Genomic DNA, 20,666 nt, shown 5'->3' with positions numbered 1-20,666 from the left:
CGCCTCCAGAAACTGGAGACTCTTCAGTGTGGCCTTTACCATTACCTCAAAGAGATAAGGTGAAGTCTAAAATATCCTTTCTGAACTGTACAGAGAACCCATTGGTTCAATGTGATGTGAGTCCACTTCCAATAGAAGGCGGCCAGCTACTGGGACTACCTAGGAAGAGACCCCCACCGATTGGACCGAGGAGTCCCCGAGGCCCCAATATTTTTGTTCCTTGGCCTCTTAGCCCCTTGAATGGACTACCCCTTTCTATGAAACTCACTTAACTTGATCAAGGATTGCCTCTCCAAACTATTTCCCTATTTCCCAAAGGCAACCGCAAACTCTACAAACTCAAGAAGTCCCTAGGGGTCCTATTCTTGGAAAGGCTTGCTTCAGAACATATTCAGTCTTCCTATCTTGTGCATCCTTATAGGTAGTGCCACTTTCCACAGGAACAATCGTCTTAGAGGTTATGGCCAAAACCAAAATGTCCACTCTAGGAACTCTGAATAAGTTCACACTATCATTTGGAAGAAGATACAGCCTGTTCATAGCCTTACTTCCTTTGAGACCCTTTTCTGAGTCTCTCATTCAGTTAAAATCATGTATGTCAGTGCTTTGTGAAAAGGGAAAGCCTTAGCCAGCTTCCTGACCCCCTCGAGGATAGGGTCCCTTTCCAGATTTTCCTCAGCTTTGGAATTCTACATTCAGATTCTGAAAAAAATACGGATTACAGAAGTTTTCATCCTTGGAAGATATCTCCTCCTCCTTCAAAGAACTCTCAGCTTCCGCCTCCTCTTTCACACCCTCCCATAAACCGAGAGGGGAATATGGAGAAGGTCATCCCTATGCCAAACTCAGTACTTCTCTAAACACCTAAGGTGCTTGAGGGGGCAGATTACCTAGTCTCCAGGATAAGGATGGCTCAGGAAGCAACGCTGTCCCATCAGAGGCCTTCTACATGGCCAAATCACCTGCTACATAGCCATCATAAATTCCCAATAAAAATTATCTTGCTTGAGAGGGCCTGATCTTTTTCCCTCAGGAACTATAAGGCTTAAATTGAGATCTCTCAGAAATCAACAGTGGCTGAGTTGGGACATGCACGGGGATCTAAGATGGTGGCTGTTCCCATCAAAAATTGATCTGCTGCTGCTGTGGGACATCTGCTCTTCTAAGGCTATCATTGACCACACAGGGAAGGAACACCTGAAGCAACTATGGTGAAGAATGCATCATAGGAGGCGCAAGAGCCAGACTTACTTGAGAATGAACTTGCTCAAGCATTCCCCAGTAACAGCCTCAGCCTGGCATACTCATCCCATTGCCTGGAGAATAAAACTGCTATCACCGCACTCTAATAGTTGCTGCTTGAAAGCGACCCCTCCCCCCAAGCAGGTTGGTGGTAGAATCACAGAGGCCCATTGGAGCTTTCATTCCAATTCCTCTGCACTGGCCCATTGAAGACAGGCAACTGTTTGATGTCTCCCTCCCTGGAGCCAGTGATAAAGCCACCACAGTAGCAGTTATACCTGCCAATTTTTTTTTTTTTTAACATAAAAACAGCTTTATAATACTGCCACAGCTATGCTGCTTACCTCCAGAGGCGTGAAGTCCAAGGAAACTATAGAGGGAAAGGGCAAAAAAAGGGGAGAGGGCTGGAGGGGACAGAAAAAGCAAGAGACAAAGGACTCTGTGGGAGAGACTCTCCTGCAATCCTCAATATCTTAGCTCAGAGCCCAAAGGCAGCAGGGAGCCCCTGGGACTCACTCAACCAGAGCTGTACCAGAGCAGCATGTCACCATCTGCTGGTGGCACAGATTATTAGCAATTCATTGTGCTGTACCACTATGGGAAAAGTTGTGTTCTCTTGTCTTCATCTGCTGGCAGGGTGGCATAAACCCATACATCTAGTCTAGCAAGATAATAAGGAATGGTGCCATAACCAAATAGAGAAGCAGGACCTGAAGGAAACTGCCAAATCAAAAAAAAGCTAAATTTTCTTTCTACATTCCAGGCTGCTACTGGGCAAAATGAGATAATGCTTAATTTAGGACCACACCATGCCATCAATAACCAATAACTATTACTAGCAACACTAACATGGAATAGACTTAGTTTTTGGGTACTTGCCAGGTTCTTATGGCCTGGATTGGCCACTGTTGGAAAAAGGATGCTGGGCTTGGTCTGACCCAGTATGGCATGTTCTTATGTACTGTCGGAGAATCTGTTGCCAAAAATTGAGAGTTGAGCAGGTCTAAAGTTAACCAGATAAATTTAGATGGCTATTAGACAGTGGGATATATTGTGGTACAGCCGCTTCACTGAATATCCCAGTCTAGCCAGATGTTTATCTGGCCAATGTTCTCAGCTGGATAGCAGCTGAATAGGACACTCAGACCCTTAGTTTAGCTTTATTTTGCTCAATAACTCTCCTGTTCTTTGGGCTTTCAACTCAAGTAGAAAGCATAAGAACATGCCATACTGGGTCAGACCAAGGGTCCATCAAGCCCAGTATCCTGTTTCCAACAGTGGCCAATCCAGGCCATAAGAACCTGGCATGTATCCAAACTAAGTCTGTCCTGTGCTACTGATGCTAGTAATAGCAGTGGCTATTTTCTAAGTCAACTTAATTAGTAGCAGGTAATAGACTTTTCCACCAAGAAGTTATCCATTCCTTTTTTAAACCTAGCTACACTAACTGCACTAACCACATCCTCTGGCAACAAATTCCATAGTTTAATTGTGCGTTGACTGAAAAAGAACTTTCTCCGATTAGTTTTAAATGTGCCCCATGATAACTTCATGGAGTACCCCCTAGTCTTTCTATTGTCCGATAGAGTAAATAACTGATTCACATTAACCCGTTCTAGACCTTATGATTTTAAAACACCTCTATCATATCCCCCCTCAGCTGTCTCTTTTCCAAGCTGAAAAGTCCTAAACTCTTTGGTCTTTCCTCATAGGGGAGCTGTTCCATTCCCTTTATCATTTTAGTCGCCCTTCTCTGTACCTTCTCCATCGCAACTATATTCAAGGTGCAGTCTTCACCATGGAGCGATAGAGGCATTATGACATTTTCTGTTTTATTCACCATTCCCTTTCTAATAATTCCCAACATTGTTTACTTTTTTGACTGCCGCAGCACACTGAATCAATGATTTCAATGTTATTATCCACTATGACGCCTAGATCCCTGTCTTGGGTGGTAGCTCCCAGTATGGAACCTAACATTGTGTAACTATAGCATAGGTTGTTTTTCCCGATACGCATCACCTTGCACTTATCCACATTAAATTTCATCTGCCATTTGGATGCCCAGTTTTCCAGTCTCAGGTCTTCCTGCAATTTATCAGTCTGCTTGTGATTTAACTATTCTGAACAATTTTGTATCATCTGCAAATTTGATTACCTCACTTGTATTTTTTTTCCAGATAATTTATAAATATATTGAAAAAGTACAGGTCCCAATACAGATCCCTGAGGCACTCCACTGCCCCCTCCCTTCCACTGAGAAAACTGACCATTTAATCCTACTCTCAGTTTCCTGTCTTTTAGCCAGTTTGTAATCCACGAAAGGACATTACCACCTATCCCATGACTTCTTACTTTGACAAAGTTCCTCATGAGAGGCTTCTAGGAAAACGTCTTCCTAGTCTAGTGAGGCTATGGTATACCATGTGGCTTCACTGGAAATTACTGTCTTCCTTCTTCTCTTCCCCGCTCCCTTCCCCCTCCACACCCACTATTTTGTTTTACCTGCTCCTGCTATGTAGTCCAGCTACTCCTTGGCTAGAAGTCAAATCACAGCTTTCTCTGGAACATGGTACATAGGCATCCCAAATCTAGCTACTAGCTATTGCTCTGCTGGTGCCTAGTCTCCCTTTCCCAAGGGCTGTGAACATGGCTATTTTTATTGCCTGCCCTTACAAGGAAGAAAGCTTGATCTGCAGGCTTTACACAGTTATATACCATGAAATTGCTAAAATTATTTGCCTTGACTGGCCACAGACTTTTTGTGGTAGCCCAAAAATGTGAGAAATGTTACACAATAGTAATAATTAGATCTCCAGTTTCATATACAATATTTTCTGTTGCATCATGGAATTTTTAACTAGTAAAATAAACCTCATGAAATGCCCACCTTTTCCATAAAATCTCTTTGAGGGATCGGCGGATATTTTGCCGTATTTGAGAATTTGGTAAGGGCTGGTTGGGACTGACTGCTGGTTTTACTTGAGTGTTGATGGAAGCAGCATTTGCTGGGGAAGGACCTACTGCTTTCTTGGTTATTCCAGAAAAACTAGAAGACACAGCCATCTTTTTAGGACCATAGACTGTAGCAGAAGAGGGTGGTATGGACTGCTTTGGAGCCAAAAGATTCTTTGATGCGGATGAACTGGCAGACAACCAGGGGGATTTCTTAGGGATTGGTGCTTTAGAAGGGTCCATAGGCAGTTTGCTTGGTTGTTTAGTAGGTGCAGCACTTGACGATGGTGAGGGCTTCTTCAGCATGGGAATTCTTGGCAGGGAAGATATACTTTTAATAGCAGGAGCTGAAGTAGATGTAACCACCTTCTTTAAGGGAACTGGTGTTAGTTCTACTTGCTTGTTCTCAGACTCCATTGGCTCTTCTCTCTCAGCTATTAAAACAAATGGATATACAATTAAAACAGTGCTACTAACATACAATAAAAAAAAATTATCACTTATAAAATCAGGTGGTGGGGATGTATTTGGGAGAATGTCTTTTTTTTTTTTAATCATCTCAAAACCTGTGATATCTATATAGTAGATTAACATTTGGGATTCTAACCATCTTCTAATTAAGAGATAACAAGTTAAAAAAAATATGGAAAATGTTATTTTCTATTTGCATCATTTCTACTAAAATATCGGGTAGTTCAACTCTGACTCAGCAGAGAAATTATTTGAAAATGATCATATTAAGAAATAAGAAACTGATGTTCTACCGATTATAGTTAGAATTTAGATGCACACCAGAAGACACCAACTGTGACATTACTGGTTTGTTACCTTTATTTTTGCCCATCCATGGCTTTTCAAGCTATGCATCTAGAAAGCACAGAAACTACTCAAGCCTGACTTAATATGCTGACACTTCCAGCTAATGTTATCTGGACGACAGCATGTGTGGCTGCTATTCCACAGAGCTCCACGTGGGTATAAGCAAGGAGAGAAATGCACTGATAGAAAGAGGGAAGTGAATTGGAAAGGTTAGTTTTGGGGTAGGTAACTCTGCTCCTGAATTGCCACACACTGGTCTGATTTTCAGGATTTCCATAATGAATTATAAGATATATTTGTGTGCGTATACATCTCATATATATTCACTGTGGATATCCTGAAAACTAGACCTGTTTGTGATACTCCAGGACTGGAGTTGCCTATCCCTGGATTAGTCCAACCTATCCAATTTGTTGGAACAAAGCAACAGAAATAAGAGCAAAAATGGCCCTTCGGAAGCTTACTGGTACTATGCTGAGCCTGTGCGGGCTAATGCTGTAAATAACCTAAACAAAAAACTTTCAGGATGTGTAGTTGCACCAGATTTCAGCAAAACATTTGAATATAGCACCTCTTTCAAAGATCTCAAAAACGATTAACATATATATAGGTATCTTCATTTTCAGTTTATTTTACTCATGAATATGGCAGTGTTTATTATAATGAACAAAAACAGGTCTGTCCAATTTGAGTTTGCAAGGTGTATTACCTGTTAAATGTGTTGTTCATGATCTAACTATATTTTGTTTTGTGATGCAAATTTTATGCATGTTATGTTGTAAATCATTAATTCATTCAACCCTCTACCAATTTCTGAACCCACTACCAACCCCACCCTTTATAATCTTCATGTACCTCTTATTTATAACCCTCTACAGTGATTACAAACTACAATCAATTACACTTTTATACCTTACAATTGTTAAACGTGATTAGGTTTTTTTCTTGTTAAACGTTCCTATGTTTTATTGTTTCACCTGCATAACATTATATGTACTGTTCCTACTGTAAACTGTTGTGAAGGCCAGCTCCAAACATCGGTAAATAAAAGCACATAAATAAATAAATCATCTAGAGTCATATGCACCAAGTGATCCATAAAGTTTTATAAAGTATATATTAAGTATAGGAGAAAATTCAGTGGGGAAAAGAAAGGAGTCATTTTTCCCACTGATTTTTCTCCTGTTTATTTATTTAAAACAACTTCTATTACACATAATCCAAACTGTTCAATGTGGATTACAATTTCACAGCCATAAAAAATAAAAACTATAAAACACAAACAGTAAATAAACAAGTAGACAATTATAATAAAATGATATATTTCCAGTAAAAATAACAAAGTTTTTCTGATAATTATTCTACATAGTGTCTTGCAAAAGTCTTCACTCCCTTCTACATTGCTCACATTCTACTGTCTATAAAATACAAATCAAAATGCATTAGAGTAGGCGTTTCCCTGATCTACACAATATCCTTTGCATTTTCATTGTGAAATAAATTATAGAAATATTTCAAAGTACAGTAAATAAGAATTAAAAAAAAAAGTCTTGATTGCATAAGTCTTCACACCCGTTCTCACAGAAAACCAAAATTAGCTCCAGTTCAAAAAATAGCCTTAACAAGGCCCATAATAAATTAAAGAGAGACCACCTGTGTCTAGTCACGGTAGCTGAGCTGATCAGAATATTCCTGTTTAAAGAATCAAGATGTTTGTGTTGTATAAAGTGAATTTGAAGCATAGGTCAAAACATGCCAAAAAAATAGCTGCCGAAAATTCCAGGATAACATTATTCAGAGGTCCAGATTGGGAGAAGGCTATAAGAAAATTTCAATATGTTTGAATATCCCTCGGGGGAATGTCGGGTCCATCGCTGTAAAGTTTTGACACCCTCAAGACACTGCCCTCCAAAGTCAACAACCATGGGTTAAGGAATCTGCTGCGCAAAGTCCCTGTGAAGTCTAAGATTATTTCAAAAGAACTATAGAGAAGTCTGGCCAAGACTGGGAAAATGTTGACTGTTCAACAATTTCAAGATAATTCCACAAACATGACTTGCATGAGAGGGTGTTGAAGGAAGCCACTGCTAGGGAAATGCCATATGATGGGGTGTGTAGAAGGGAACACTGCAAGAATGTGGGAGAAGGTTTTGTGGTCTGATCAGACTAAAGTGAAACTTTTTGGGCACAATACTAAGTGAGTGAGTGGCGTAAAATAAACACATTGGTGGCAGCATTATGTTCTACGGATGCTTTGAAGCAGCAGGAACGGGGGGGGGGGGGGGGGGGGGGGGGCGGGGGTTTATGAAGACAAAGGAAAAAATGGATGGTTCAAAGTATAGACAGATCCTGAAAGAAAACTTGCTCCAGTCTGCCACAGACCTGGGACTGGGGAGAAAACCTACACTGCAGCAGGACAACGATCCTAAGCACAAAGTAAAACCAACAATGGATTGGCTCAGCAAGAAGGAAGGGGCTCCACCAAAGCACAGACAGAAACATCCGTGATGAAGATTGCAATCCATAGATGATTCCCACACAACTTGAAGAGCAGGAGCTGTTCTGACAAGAAGAATGAACAGTAACTATACCATTCTGCTGTGCATATTTCATAGACTCATCCTAAATATGCATGGCTGTTATTGCTGTAAAGAACCTGCCATACTGGGTCAGAAAAGGGGTCCATCAAGCCCAGCATCCTGTTTCCAACAGTGGCCAATCCAGGCCATAAGAACCTGGCAAGTACCCAAAAACTAAGAAGATCCCATGCTACTGATGCAATTAATAGCAGTGGCTATTTTCTAAGTCAACTTAATTAATAGCAGATAACTGGCTTCTCCTCCAAGAACTTACCTAAACCTTTTTTCAACCCAGCTGCACTAACTGCACTAACTACATCCCCTGGCAGCAAATTCCAGAGCTCAATTGTGCGTTGAATGAAAAAGAATTTTCTCTGATTAGTTTTAAATGTGCTACTTACTAACTTCATGGAGTGCCCCCTAGTCCTTCTACTATCTGAAAGAGTAAATAACCGATTCACATTAACCCATTCTAGACCTTTCGTGATTTTAAAGACCTCTATCATATCCCCCCTCAGCCGTCTCTTCTCAAAGCTGAACAGCCCTAATCTCTTCAGCCATTCCTATTAGGGGAGCTGTTTCATCCCCTTTATCATTTTGGTCACCCTTTTCTGTACCTTTTCCAAAGCAGCTATACCTTTTTTGAGATGCGGTGACCAGAATTGTACTCAGTACTGAAGGTGCGGGCTCACCATGGAGCGATACAGAGGCATTATGACATTTTCCATTTTATTCACCATTCCCTTTCTAATAATTCCTAACATTGTTTGCTTTTTTGACTGCTGCAGCATAACAAGCTGTATTATCCACTATGATGCCTAGATCTTTTTCCTAGGTGGTAGCTCCTAATATGGAATCTAACATCGTGTAACTACAGCATAGGTTATTTTCCCCTATAAGCATCACCTTGCACTTGTCCACATTAAATTTCATCTGCCATTTGGATGTCCAATCTTCCAAGGTCCTCCTGCAATTTATCACAATCCACTTGTGATTAACTACTCTGAATAATTTTGTATCATCTGCAAATTTGATTACCTCATTCGTCGTATTCCTTTCCAGATCATTTATATATATATTGAAAAGCACCGGTCCAAGTACAGATCCCTGAGGCACACCACTGTTTACCCTTTTTCACTGAGAAAATTGACCATTTAATCCTACTGTTTCTTGTCTTTTAACCAGTTTGTAATCCACGAAAGGCCATCGCCTCCTATCCCATGACTTTTTAGTTTTCTTAGAAGCCTCTCATGAGGGACTTTGTCAAACGCCTTCTGAAAATCCAATTACATTACATCTACCAGTTCACCTTTATCCACATGCTTATTTACCCCTTCAAAAAAAAAAAAAAAAAATAAAGATTTGTGAGGCAAGACTTTTCTTGGGTAAATCCATACTGACTGTGTTCCATTAAACCATGTCTTTCTATTTGCTCTGTGATTTTGATCTTTAGAATATTTTCCACTATTTTTCCTGGCACTGAAGTCAGGCTCACTGCTCTATAGTTACCCGGATCGCCCCTTGAGCCCTTTTTAAATATTAGGGCTGCACTGGCCTCCCTCCAGTCTTCAGGTACAATGGATGATTTTAATGATAGGTTACAAATTTTAACTACAAGATCTGAAATTTCATTTTTGAGTTCCTTCAGATTCCTGGGGTGTATACCATCCGGTCCAGGTGATTTGCTACTCCTTAGTTTGTCAATTTGGCCTACTACATCTTCCAGGTTCACAGTGATTTGATTCAGTTCATCTGACACATCACCCTTGAAAACCATCTCTGGAACTGTTATCTCTCCAAAAGCCGTATCTTACTTGGCTTGTGCATCCAGCAGTAGTTTTTTTAATTTATTTAAAACTTTTCTATGCCGACATTCATGGGAATATCACATCGGTTTACATTAAACGAGGGTAACCAATAACTTTGGAAAAAAGAAGTTACAATTAACATAAGGGAGCTAAACTGGGGAGAAAGGACTAGCATAGCAGAGTCATGTAACCAAAGAGGAGTGGTTACAACAAAGAGGTTTAACAATTTTTTTTACAAAATAAGATGTTATGAAAATAAATGAACAGTATTTGGAAATAAGAAACACATTTACAATATGTACAGTATGTCCAAAATAAAGAATCGTGGGGCAAATTACTTGAATGAATTCCAGGTGAAGGTTAGAATAGTTGAGGGGTTGAAGGGGTGGTGGGGGGGGGGGGGGAGAAATAGAGGGCTATGGGAGGAACTGTGAGTTGGAAGGTGGCAGGGTTAAGTGAAGGATTGTGAGAAAAGCCAAGTTTTTAGGTGGTTTTTTTTTTAAAGGTTTGTGCGCAGTGTTCTTGGCGCAGGTGTGGGGGCATAGAATTCCAAATAGTTGGTTAAAGAGTAAGGAAAACCTTACAAATTTCCTCTGGAGCAAAAGCCTTAGCCTCAGTCCCAAAGGAAGTCTGAGCCCTCAGAGTGTGCATGCAGAACTTGGCAACCCTTCTGCAAATAAGCAGATGAGATTGTATTATTCTGTTCTTAAGCTGCATCATCCTGTGAGGTCTCTGAGGTGAGTGACAAGGAGAATTTTAGATGTTCCTTCTAATAAGCAAGTCAGGCTTGCAAAATCCAGTGTGTCTTTTGTGTGGTGGGATCTGTCCTATGGAATTCTCTACCAGTCATCAGGATTGAGACCTCTTTGTTGAGATTCAGGAAGCAGATTAAGACATTCTTTTTAAACTGGCCTTTCAGTAAATATTAAAGTATTTTATGTTAGGGAACTTTAGCATCTTATTCAGATATCAATGTTATGTTAGGTTGTAATCTGTACTTTTATTTAAGAACATAAGAAAATGCCATACTGGGTCAGACCAAGGGTCCATCAAGCCCAGCATCCTGTTTCCAACAGTGGCCAATCCAGGCCATAAGAACCTGGCAAGTACCCAAAAACTAAGTCTATTCCATGTAACCATTGCTAATGGCAGTGGCTATTCTCTAAGTGAACTTAATAGCAGGTAATGGACTTCTCCTCCAAGAACTTATCCAATCCTTTTTTAAACACCGCTATACTAACTGCACTGACCACATCCTCTGGCAACAAATTCCAGAGTTTAATTGTGCGTTGAGTAAAAAAGAACTTTCTCCGATTAGTTTTAAATGTGCCCCATGCTAACTTCATGGAGTGCCCCCTAATCTTTCTGCTATCCGAAAGAGTAAATAACTGATTCACATCTACCCGTTCTAGACCTTTCATAATGTTAAACATCTCTATCATATCCCCCCTCAGTCGTCTCTTCTCCAAGCTAAAAAGTCCTAACCTCTTTAGTCTTTCCTCATAGGGGAGCTGTTCCATTCCTCTTATCATTTTGGTAGCCCTTCTCTGTACCTTCTCCATCGCAATTATATCTTTTTTGAGATGCGGCGACCAGAATTGTACACAGTATTCAAGGTGCGGTCTCACCATGGAGCGATACAGAGGCATTATGACATTTTTCGTTTTATTCACCATTCCCTTTCTAATAATTCCCAACATTGTTTGCTTTTTTGACTGCTGCAGCACACTGAATCGACAATTTCAATGTGTTATCCACTATGATGACTAGATCTCTTTCTTGGGTTGTAGCACCTAATATGGAACCCAACATTGTGTAATTATAGCATGGGTTATTTTTCCCTATATGCATCACCTTGCACTTATCCACATTAAATTTCATCTGCCATTTGGATGCCCAATTTTCCAGTCTCACAAGGTCTTCCTGCAATTTATCACAATCTGCTTGTGATTTAACTACTCTGAACAATTTTGTGTCATCTGCAAATTTGATTATCTCACTCGTCGTATTTCTTTCCAGATCATTTATAAATATATTGAAAAGTAAGGGTCCCAATACAGATCCCTGAGGCACTCCACTGTCCACTCCCTTCCACTGAGAAAATTGTCCATTTAATCCTACTCTCTGTTTCCTGTCTTTTAGCCAGTTTGCAATCCACGAAAGGACATCACCACCTATCCCATGACTTTTTACTTTTCCTAGAAGCCTCTCATGAGGAACTTTGTCAAACGCCTTCTGAAAATCCAAGTATACTACATCTACCTGTTCACCTTTATCCATGTGTTTAACTCCTTCAAAAAAGTGAAGCAGATTTGTGAGGCAAGACTTGCCCTGGGTAAAGCCATGTTGACTTTGTTCCATTAAACCATGTCTTTCTATATGTTCTGTGATTTTGATGTTTTAATCCTATTGATTTTGATTTTAAGCCTATTGTTTTATATGTGGTTTTTTACTGAGTAAATCTATACATCTTTAGTATTTTTTTAATCTATTATACGTTTTTCCAATGTATGATGAATTTAACCTATTTTTGACTGATTATGTTTTTATAATTATGTATTTTGGGTTTTTTACTGTAAACTGCCTACGAATATTGATAGTGCAGGGTATAAATTCGCTAAATAATTAAATAATCCACCTGAACAAAAATTTGGAAGAGCCTCCCCCTTAACAATACCTTGCAAATAATTCAAAAAAACCTATTCGGTTTCCAAAAGGGATTAGTAACCTTCAGGTATCAAATGAGGATATAATTAATATCTAGAAATCGGTGAGAACTATCCTTACCATGGCATTCGCTCTTTCAGAATGTCAGAAGAGTTAGGTGAAATGCCGAAAGTACCTTAGGTAAGACAGACAGAACCTACCGGGATGAGATAGAGCCTGCAGAAAACACTAAGTAAGGGTCTCTGCAATATAAATCCTGCAACTCTAAGGTACAGAAAGACTGTCTTCAGTAAAACATCCTTCAGGGAAGCCGGTTTAAGCGGTTCAAAGGGAGGACCCACTAGAGTCTCACTCAGGAACCAACATCCTAAAAGGGAGGGAGTATATGTTTATCCTCTCTCCCCCAAAGGAAGCAAAAGACATTGGGATGGAAAGCTACTGATGACCTCTATAACAGAGACAGCAACTACCTGAGCCTTCAGGGAATTTAACGCTCACCCTTTGATCAAGACTCTCTGCAAAAAAGATAACATGGTGGAAATATCCACTTGCCAGGGTAACTCTGACAAGTCTCTGCAGAAATACTCAAACATCAAAATCACACATAATCCATCAAAGTTGAATTCTTGTGGGATTTCAACAAGGTAGTTATCACCATTGAAGGGAATCATTTTCTATACAACCATGACCTTTCAAGGGCCAGGCCTTGAAAGGCCTGGCCCTTGAAAGGTCCAGCTTTCAAGGGTACAGCAGACCCACCTCCTCGCTACTATTTGACTTTGAGTGTCCACTTGCCTGTTCACATAAGTTACAAAATAAATGGAGCCAGATCTTCCATAAGGATTGGACCTTGAGATGCTAGGCCTTGAGACACAGGAGCTGGAGAGGGTCATTACCTAACAACCTTATCAGATGTGCATACCATGACCTTCTGGGCCAATCTGGAGCCACCAAAATGACCAAGGACAATTGATCCTCTATCAGTCACAAAATCTTGAGTACTAGAGGCAAGGGAAGAAACACATACAAGTTTTATTCTTGGCCATGGCTGAATTGGTGCATTGATCCTGCTAAAACCCCACTCTTTCTGGTGACTGAAAAACATGACTTACCTTCTTGTGAGTTGCCATCAGATTCATGTAAAGGAGCACAATTTTCTGAAAGATTCTTGACTGACCTCCCATTCTCCTGAATCCAAGATATTTCTGCTGAGAAAATCGGCCTGAATGTTCTCCACTCCTGCAATGTGCCCTGCTGAAATTTGAGGGATATTTTGTTCTACCCATTGGAACAGCAGACCCACCTCCTCGCTACTATTTGACTTTGAGTGTCCACTTGCCTGTTCACATAAGTTACTGCTGTGGCAGTATCTGAGAGCACCCAAGCTGCCATCCCCTTACCAAGGGCAGAAAGTACAATAGGGTTAGCTTGACAGCTCTGGTCTCCAGCCTGTTGATGGATCATAAGACCTTCTCCTTCAAAAGGCCCTGATCTGTCTGATCTTGGCAGTCACGACTGTCCACTGGGATGGTTCTATGCATGCTCACTTTGATAGATTGCAGAGGACTGCCCAACAAAAGAATCTTTCCCATATGATCTTCAGTAGGGGAAGACTAAATTCATAATGCTGGTACTGCAGAGCTCAGCAAGACAGAAGCAAGATCTGCAGGGGGTGCAGATGAGTTTGGTTTGGAAGGAACACTGCTTTCCTGGTCTGTATCTTCTGGCCTCCCTGAAATGAAGCACCAGTTTCTGAATTTGTCTAAAACTGAGACTTTATGTTTTTCCCATAAAAAGGTCCCTCTCCTGACTTTGCAACATACCCGATTAAGTTTAATGGGATTATTCCCACTAAACCAGTGATTAGAAATTTGGGAGTATATTTTGACCCCTGGTTAACTTTTGTGCCTCAACTTAAATCAGTCTTAAAATCGAGGGTTTTATAAATTGCATACTTTATGGCATATGTGTTATATCTTAGATCAGGATTATTTCCTCACTCTGGTACAGTCCTTTGATTTGTCCTCAATTGATTACTGTAATGGATTGTACATTGGTCTTCCAGCTTCTCGTCTTTGCGCTTTGCAAGTTTTGCAGAATTCTGCTGCTTGTTTAGTCATAAGATTGCATCCATGGGTTCACATTAGCTCTTTTTTATGAGAATTACACTGGCTACTTCCTTTGCAATGCATCTGTTTTAAAATTTTTGTTTACATTTTTAAATCAATGCAACCAGTTGGTCCAGGATATTTGTCAAGTCTATTGCTGCCTTATCTTCCTGTTAGGACCCTCCAGTCTCAAAGACTGGTCGACTTATCAGTGCCCTCTATTAAGAGTGCCCATTTAAAAATAACAAGATGTTGGGTATTCTCTATAGCAGGCCCTATTATATGGAACTCTTTGCTACCTGCATTACGAGCCATTAGTGACAAAAATATTCTGAAATCAAATAAAGGCTTTTTTATTTCAAGAAGCTTTTGGGGACATTTGAATATCCAATTTAGTACAAGAACATAAGATATGCCATACTGGGTCAGACCAAGGATCCATCAAGCCCAGTATCCTGTTCCCAGCAGTGGCAATTCCAAGTCACAAATACCTGGCAAGTGCCCAAACATTAAATAAATCTCAAGCTACTATGGCTTATTAATAGCAGTTTATGGATTTTTCTTCTAGGAACTTATCGAAACCCAGCTACAACTGCTGTAACCACATCCTCTGGCAATGAATTCCACAGCCTAACTATGGGCCGAGAATGTAGGTTTGCTTTTATATGTAATGTATTATTTTTGTACTGATTATACTTTGTTTTTGATATATTGTAAACCGCTTAGCATGACTAGTTGGCTATAAGCGGGCTATAAATGTCTTAAAATAAATAAATTATGACCTGGTTGGCCCAAGAGGCTGAACAAGTTCTATTTTCCAGGAGCTTTTGAGGCCTAGCCTTTCCTAAATCCTTTACCAACTTCTACCTAAACAAAAAGCTTGCCATTATGGGCTTCAGACACATCTGCTGCCCAGGAATGCAGCCATAACAGCTTCCTCACTGCAAAAGCCACTGATCTAGAAGAAAGCTCATACAAGGTATCCACCAAAAAGGCAGCCCCTGACTCTAAATGAGCCAACTCCTGACTTTCCAGAAGCTGTTAACACCAAGCATAACAGCACCCAATTCATGTAGCATCCACAAATTGAAATCTGTACTGCATTAATTGTGGAAGCGAAGCACTGCTTCAACAAAGACTCCATCTTCCTATCCTGCAGATCCTTAAGGGCATAGTCCCCTTCTACCATGACAGTTGTCTTGCGGGTCACAGCCAAGACAAGGGCATTGACCAACAGCAACCAAATATTTTCTCTGATGTACACTCATAATTTGTTTATAGTTATGCCTTTGAGCCGTCCTCCAGGAACTCTCATTTTACCAGGAGCACTCAGTCCACCACCTTATAAAAAGGAAAGACTTTTGAAGGTCTACAGTCCCGCTGGCGGATAGGATCTCCTGCAGGATCCTCCTTGACCCTGAAATTCAGCACAGGAGGGATGTGACTGAGAAATAAGAAAAGCAATTTTATTCCTATGAGAGGAATGGTTGAAAGAGGAGTCTTACCCTTCAAATGACTCCCTTTCCCCCAGGAATCCCAAAGGGTTGTCCATTTCCAGAACGTCATCTGACCCAGACTCAAGGGGAGACCTCGGAGAGGACCACCTCTACAAAATAAAAAATATCCCTCACCAGCCTCTGGTGTTTGGCCACAGATCTCCTGCCCCCAAAGAGGGATGCTGGCACCAGACTATTGGCCTATAGGACCAAGTTCCCCTCCCCCGCTATGCCTCTGTGTAGCATAGAAAACCTGATGCAAAATTCTAAAATATTCTGGAGAATAAAGCCCTGAGAGACACGGGTTAAGATACTCAAAGAATCTAGCGTCTTCCCTCCAGGAACAAAGTCCACAGGTCATTTGCACCAAAAACAGAATCATCAGCTCCTATGGGTGGGAATGAGTCGCAAGAAAAATTCAGAATGGCAGCCATTCCCGTTGGCATGTGAGCCTCAGAAGGGAAGATTGATGAGCCCCCATAGATTTTAATTGGCAAAAAAGGTATCAAAGGTCCCAATCCCACAAATAACTCTGGAGTTACCCATTCAACCCCTTCAGAGGGCCCTCTTACTGCCTCCTCCATGGAATCCTTTCCTCCATCACAGGCAGGACAGTAGGAGCTGGCTATACTAGAGACACACTGGCTCCCGCAGCCACCGCACTGGTGGTCCTGCTCATACATGCTAGTGTGCGCATAGGCCTGCCTGTAAATTGCCAAGGAAATAAACTAGAAGTCCCATGTCCCAACAAAGGAAGGCTAACAAACAAGGTTACAGCCCCTTTGTCATCAGAGGCCTGGCTCTTCACAAGGAGACAATCCAGAAGCCCTCACCAGATTCCTGGTCCAGCTAATCAGTCGACTGTCTGCCTGTTCCTCACCAGTTGTGGCTGCAAACACTCCCTGCTTTATATAAAAAAAAAAAAAAAAAGGCAAATTTCAAACAAAAGTTATAAAAGAGAAAATAAAAGGGTAGAGGGGAGGACAGAGAGAGTCTTGCACAGAGGATTCTCCTAAACTAGCCTACTATCCCAGGGCTCAACCAGGCCCTGCAAGGATCCTGGGAGCTAGCCAAGAGGCTCATTCAACTTGGATAAAGACCAGGAAGCCTGAACTAGGTGAAAAAACAAAACAGGAGTCCAAACTTGCTCAAACAGGGAGGTCAAAACCCTGAAATCCTAGGAGTGCGTTCCATCAGGCAGTCGTAGGCCAGAAACTGGGAGCTAGAATCCTGTTGCACCAGTCCAGCAAGTGTTGCCAGCTGCTGGAGATAGAGAATACTGGCAATTACCTTTGCTGCACCTCCCTATATACCATTCACATCACTGGAAAAGGGTATATCCTTTATCTCCAGCTAGTAAGGCAGAATAAACCCATGGGTCTGGATTGATCTAGCAGGATAAGGAATTATTTATTTCATGATGAAAGTGTAGCATATGTTGTGTAGTTCACTTAAACTACTGTAATGCATTTTGATTTGTATGGTTTTTTTTTAAAGACAGAATGTGAAAAATGTACAAAGGTGTGAAGACTTTTGCACAGTCCTGTAGAAAAGAACATATACTATGAAAATAAATTCAAGAATAATTTCATAAAACATGATTGTAATCCTATGGTGAAGATTATCCAAACAGAAGGTATTTATAATTCAGCACTAAATTCAGTAAGTTTGGGATAACTGAAAGTTGGAAAAATCATCAGATGAAGTAACTCCATTTAAAAAGCATTCCAGTTATAAAATGTATTTTGTGTACAAGGTATTGACCTATGTACTCTTGACTCACATGCTGTGGTAATTTTTACCACAACTGTTATGTCATAATCCAGTCCCTCCGGTTCAAGGCTTGCTTTTTTTTTTTAATTTTTCAGGTTTAATTCTATTTTGATTATGCTCTTAATATAATCACATCCCCAATAGGGTCAGATTGCAGGATATTAATTTTATAGGTGCTCAGTTGCAGCCAAAAGGACAAGGGCCCATCCTCAGTTCATAGCTTAGACTCTACATTGCAGTCTTAGCCAAAAAGCCAAATTTCTAGTAGTACTTTAAGATTACTGACATTTACACTGAACCTATGGATTGAATATTATAGTCTCTGAGATGCCAAGTGACCGAGTTCAAGGCTTTTGGACATTCTTGGCTTTTGAACCATCTCCATGCATTGTGATAGTTCTTGCTTGTACCATTTGAAATTAGCACTGCAGGAACATGGGATAAATTTAAAAATGTGTAAGACAAGCACAAAGGACAAGAATAGTAGTGGTAATGCATCATGGTTCGAAAAACAAAAAGCATGGGGGTAAACCTGCACAGAACAGCAGTTACTACCCTAAACAGCTGTGATATGTCATCAGGGCTCAAAGAAAACATGGGGAGGTTAACAGTGATGGACTTGGCCATGCTTGGGACAGAAATAAGAGAAGGGTAAAGAGATCAAGTGAAAGTCCCAAGGCAGTAGTTTGTGTTGCATTGCATTTAGGAATTTTATATGCACATCTACCAAAAGAGAATGAATCTCAACTGGGCAGTCTGGGTGTACAAATTTTTACTATGCTACATGCATCAGTATGGAGCTCTCAAAAATTCAGGATTGGGGCCAGCCCAATGGCTGTACTGCATGCTGCCATACAGAGGACATGGATTCAATTTCTGGATCAGGTCTTCTATTCCCTGGACCAGCTAAGACTGGTAATACTGCAGAGGCTCCTGGAGGGAGAGTGCTAATCATTGAACAGTAACATGCTAGCCAAGTTCCATAGTGTACTACAGTTTGTGCGCCCTGGCCAGGAACTGTCTGCAATAGCCGGGCTGAATTTGGGGAGGTAGAAGGAGCAGAATACAAAATAATTCAGGGAGCCTAGGTAGTTGTGAATGAAGCCTTATGATGCCATAGCCAAACAGATGCTTCTAGTTGAGCTGGAAGTCCAAAATGAGCAAGAGAAAACTGTTGGGTCAAAGAAAAACACACAACAATAAAACAAAACAGGATTGGACCTACAAATTAGCTCTGAACTGCGTAACTTGGCATTTCTGAGCTTCCTTTGATTACAAATCTTTTCAGTTCAGGCTAAAAAAAAAAATGTAATTTGCCTTACCTTTAGGGAATCAGAGGGCTGACTTAGAAAGATAAGGAAAGTAAAGCACTAAAAAGCACAATCAACCATTACTCTTTTCTGAGGAATTGGCCAATTGAAATGGGTCTGCCAATCCTGTTTTCTCACACAATCCCTTTTTCTCAAATTAGTTACAATAGAATTCAGTACAGGATTAGTTTAGTTTAGCTCTTTTCCAATCTACTCTGGAACTAATTCAAGAGTAGCATCTTATTTATGAAGTCCCTAATTTATTTAAATAATTTAGAATAAATATAAGTGGAAAATAAGGATATTCTGATGCTGGGAGAAAAGCTCCTAAACTACTTTATCTGAAACTAGTAAATGTATATAGAAGAAAAGCTGGCTAAAACCAGGAAAGCTGCACATCAATCCTATCCTATCCTTAAATCCCTTCCCTAGGTGGTAGTAAATGTAAGCAGACTGCTGAATACATATATATATATTACATAGCAATGTTCTACCCACTCTCACTGTTGCCAAGCTCCTTCAGTTGTGCCTCTTTCCACAACTCTTTTAGTTGTCACTAAAAACCTAACATATTTAAAGCTATAAACCAGTATTATGAACTAGCATTAATGAGGGAAGGAAGAATTTTGACTGCTAGCTGGGAAATGAACTTTGATGAATAACTCATGTTATTCCAAGGGATATTAAGCACATTCAAACTAATATGTTTTGGTGGATATTTTTAATCACGAAGACAATTTAAAATATTTTTTTCCAATCAAATGCAATACCCTTTTTATTAAAATGTCATGGGGCATATTAAAACACAACCTATATTAATACAAAGGGGAGGGGGGAGTTAAGTGAGAAACTGGTCTACATACAGTATTAAATTTTTTATCCAGATTACTGAAATGACTACACTGCAAATAATTTTATATTCTACTACATAAATTAACTATTTAAAAACATTTTTGCTGATTTTAAATGGTCCACTTTGGGAAAATGCACTATCTCAAATCAGGGTCAGAATGTGTACCGTGTCAAAAATCAAATAGCCAAATGTCCTAGGATGGCCAGCCTGGTGTCTGTGATAGTGTTGCATACTGCCCGGTACAAGATCCCTATCAGGTCTTCCATGCCCTAGTTTGGCTGGAAATGCTGCAAAGCCAGTGTTCCCAAGGGGGAGTGAGTTATGGGTGCACTCCAGGATGACACTTAATGGCTAGATTCAGGGCCCATCATTGCAGGGTTCTAGAAGGAACCCTTGTCCATGATCGTTGGCGCTGGACCATCTCTGCAATAACAAGACTAGACACTGGGCAGATATAAAATGAGAGGAAAATCCATGGGTAGTTGTGAATGAAGACTCATGGCACCAGAATCCAGCCACGATTCTGACTGAGCTGGAGGCCCATAGGAGCGGGAGAAAACTGTTGGGTGAAAAACAAAAAAGTTTAAGAACTGCCAGCAAGAACATCAAAAGAAAAGGGGAAGGGAGAACAGGGTTGGGGTAGGGAAAGAGAATTAGTCAAAGTTATTGGGAGTAAAGAAGTATGATATGGCTATGAACCACAGTTTTCATTTGACAAAAGAATGTGCCATATAGTCAAAGTTTATCTATAGGCCTTGGCAATACAGTACTGAAGAAAAAAAGAACAAGTAGCAGTAGTAGTAGTACTGGAAAACTGTAAACAAACATAAGCAGCGAACCAAAGAATACTTAAAGTGCATAAGTAGCTTGCTGGGCAGACTGGATGGACCATTTTGGTCCTTTTCTGCCATCATTTCTATGTTTCTATGGAAGATAATTGTATATTTACTCATTACACTTCTGTGTCTGCACTAACAAGGAATCTGGTTTTATGATTCCCAGAAGTGCCGAATCTAATATATTTAAAACATATCATCATAGCACACTGGGTCAGAG

General features: G+C 40.4%; 1 protein-coding gene across 8 annotated transcripts in view; it reads right to left on the bottom strand.

Moving 5' to 3' along the window:
- Nucleotides 1-20,666, bottom strand: part of DIDO1 (death inducer-obliterator 1) — a 286,952-nt gene that overhangs the window by 33,091 nt on the left and 233,195 nt on the right. For 7 of the 8 annotated variants that reach the window (XM_029613326.1, XM_029613323.1, XM_029613325.1 and 4 more), the window contains one exon: nucleotides 4,133-4,631. In XM_029613326.1, the coding sequence (XP_029469186.1) occupies nucleotides 4,133-4,631 (499 nt within the window). Of the gene's footprint in view, nucleotides 1-4,132; nucleotides 4,632-19,792; nucleotides 20,170-20,666 lie in introns of those variants that run through there. The other variant, XM_029613332.1, reaches the window with a different exon arrangement.

The sequence above is a fragment of the Rhinatrema bivittatum genome, chromosome 8 (assembly GCF_901001135.1).
Source record: "Rhinatrema bivittatum chromosome 8, aRhiBiv1.1, whole genome shotgun sequence".
Classification (NCBI taxonomy): Eukaryota; Metazoa; Chordata; class Amphibia; order Gymnophiona; family Rhinatrematidae; genus Rhinatrema; species Rhinatrema bivittatum.
The sequence above is the reverse complement of the archived record's forward strand: the minus strand, read 5'-3'. Positions and strand labels throughout refer to the sequence as shown.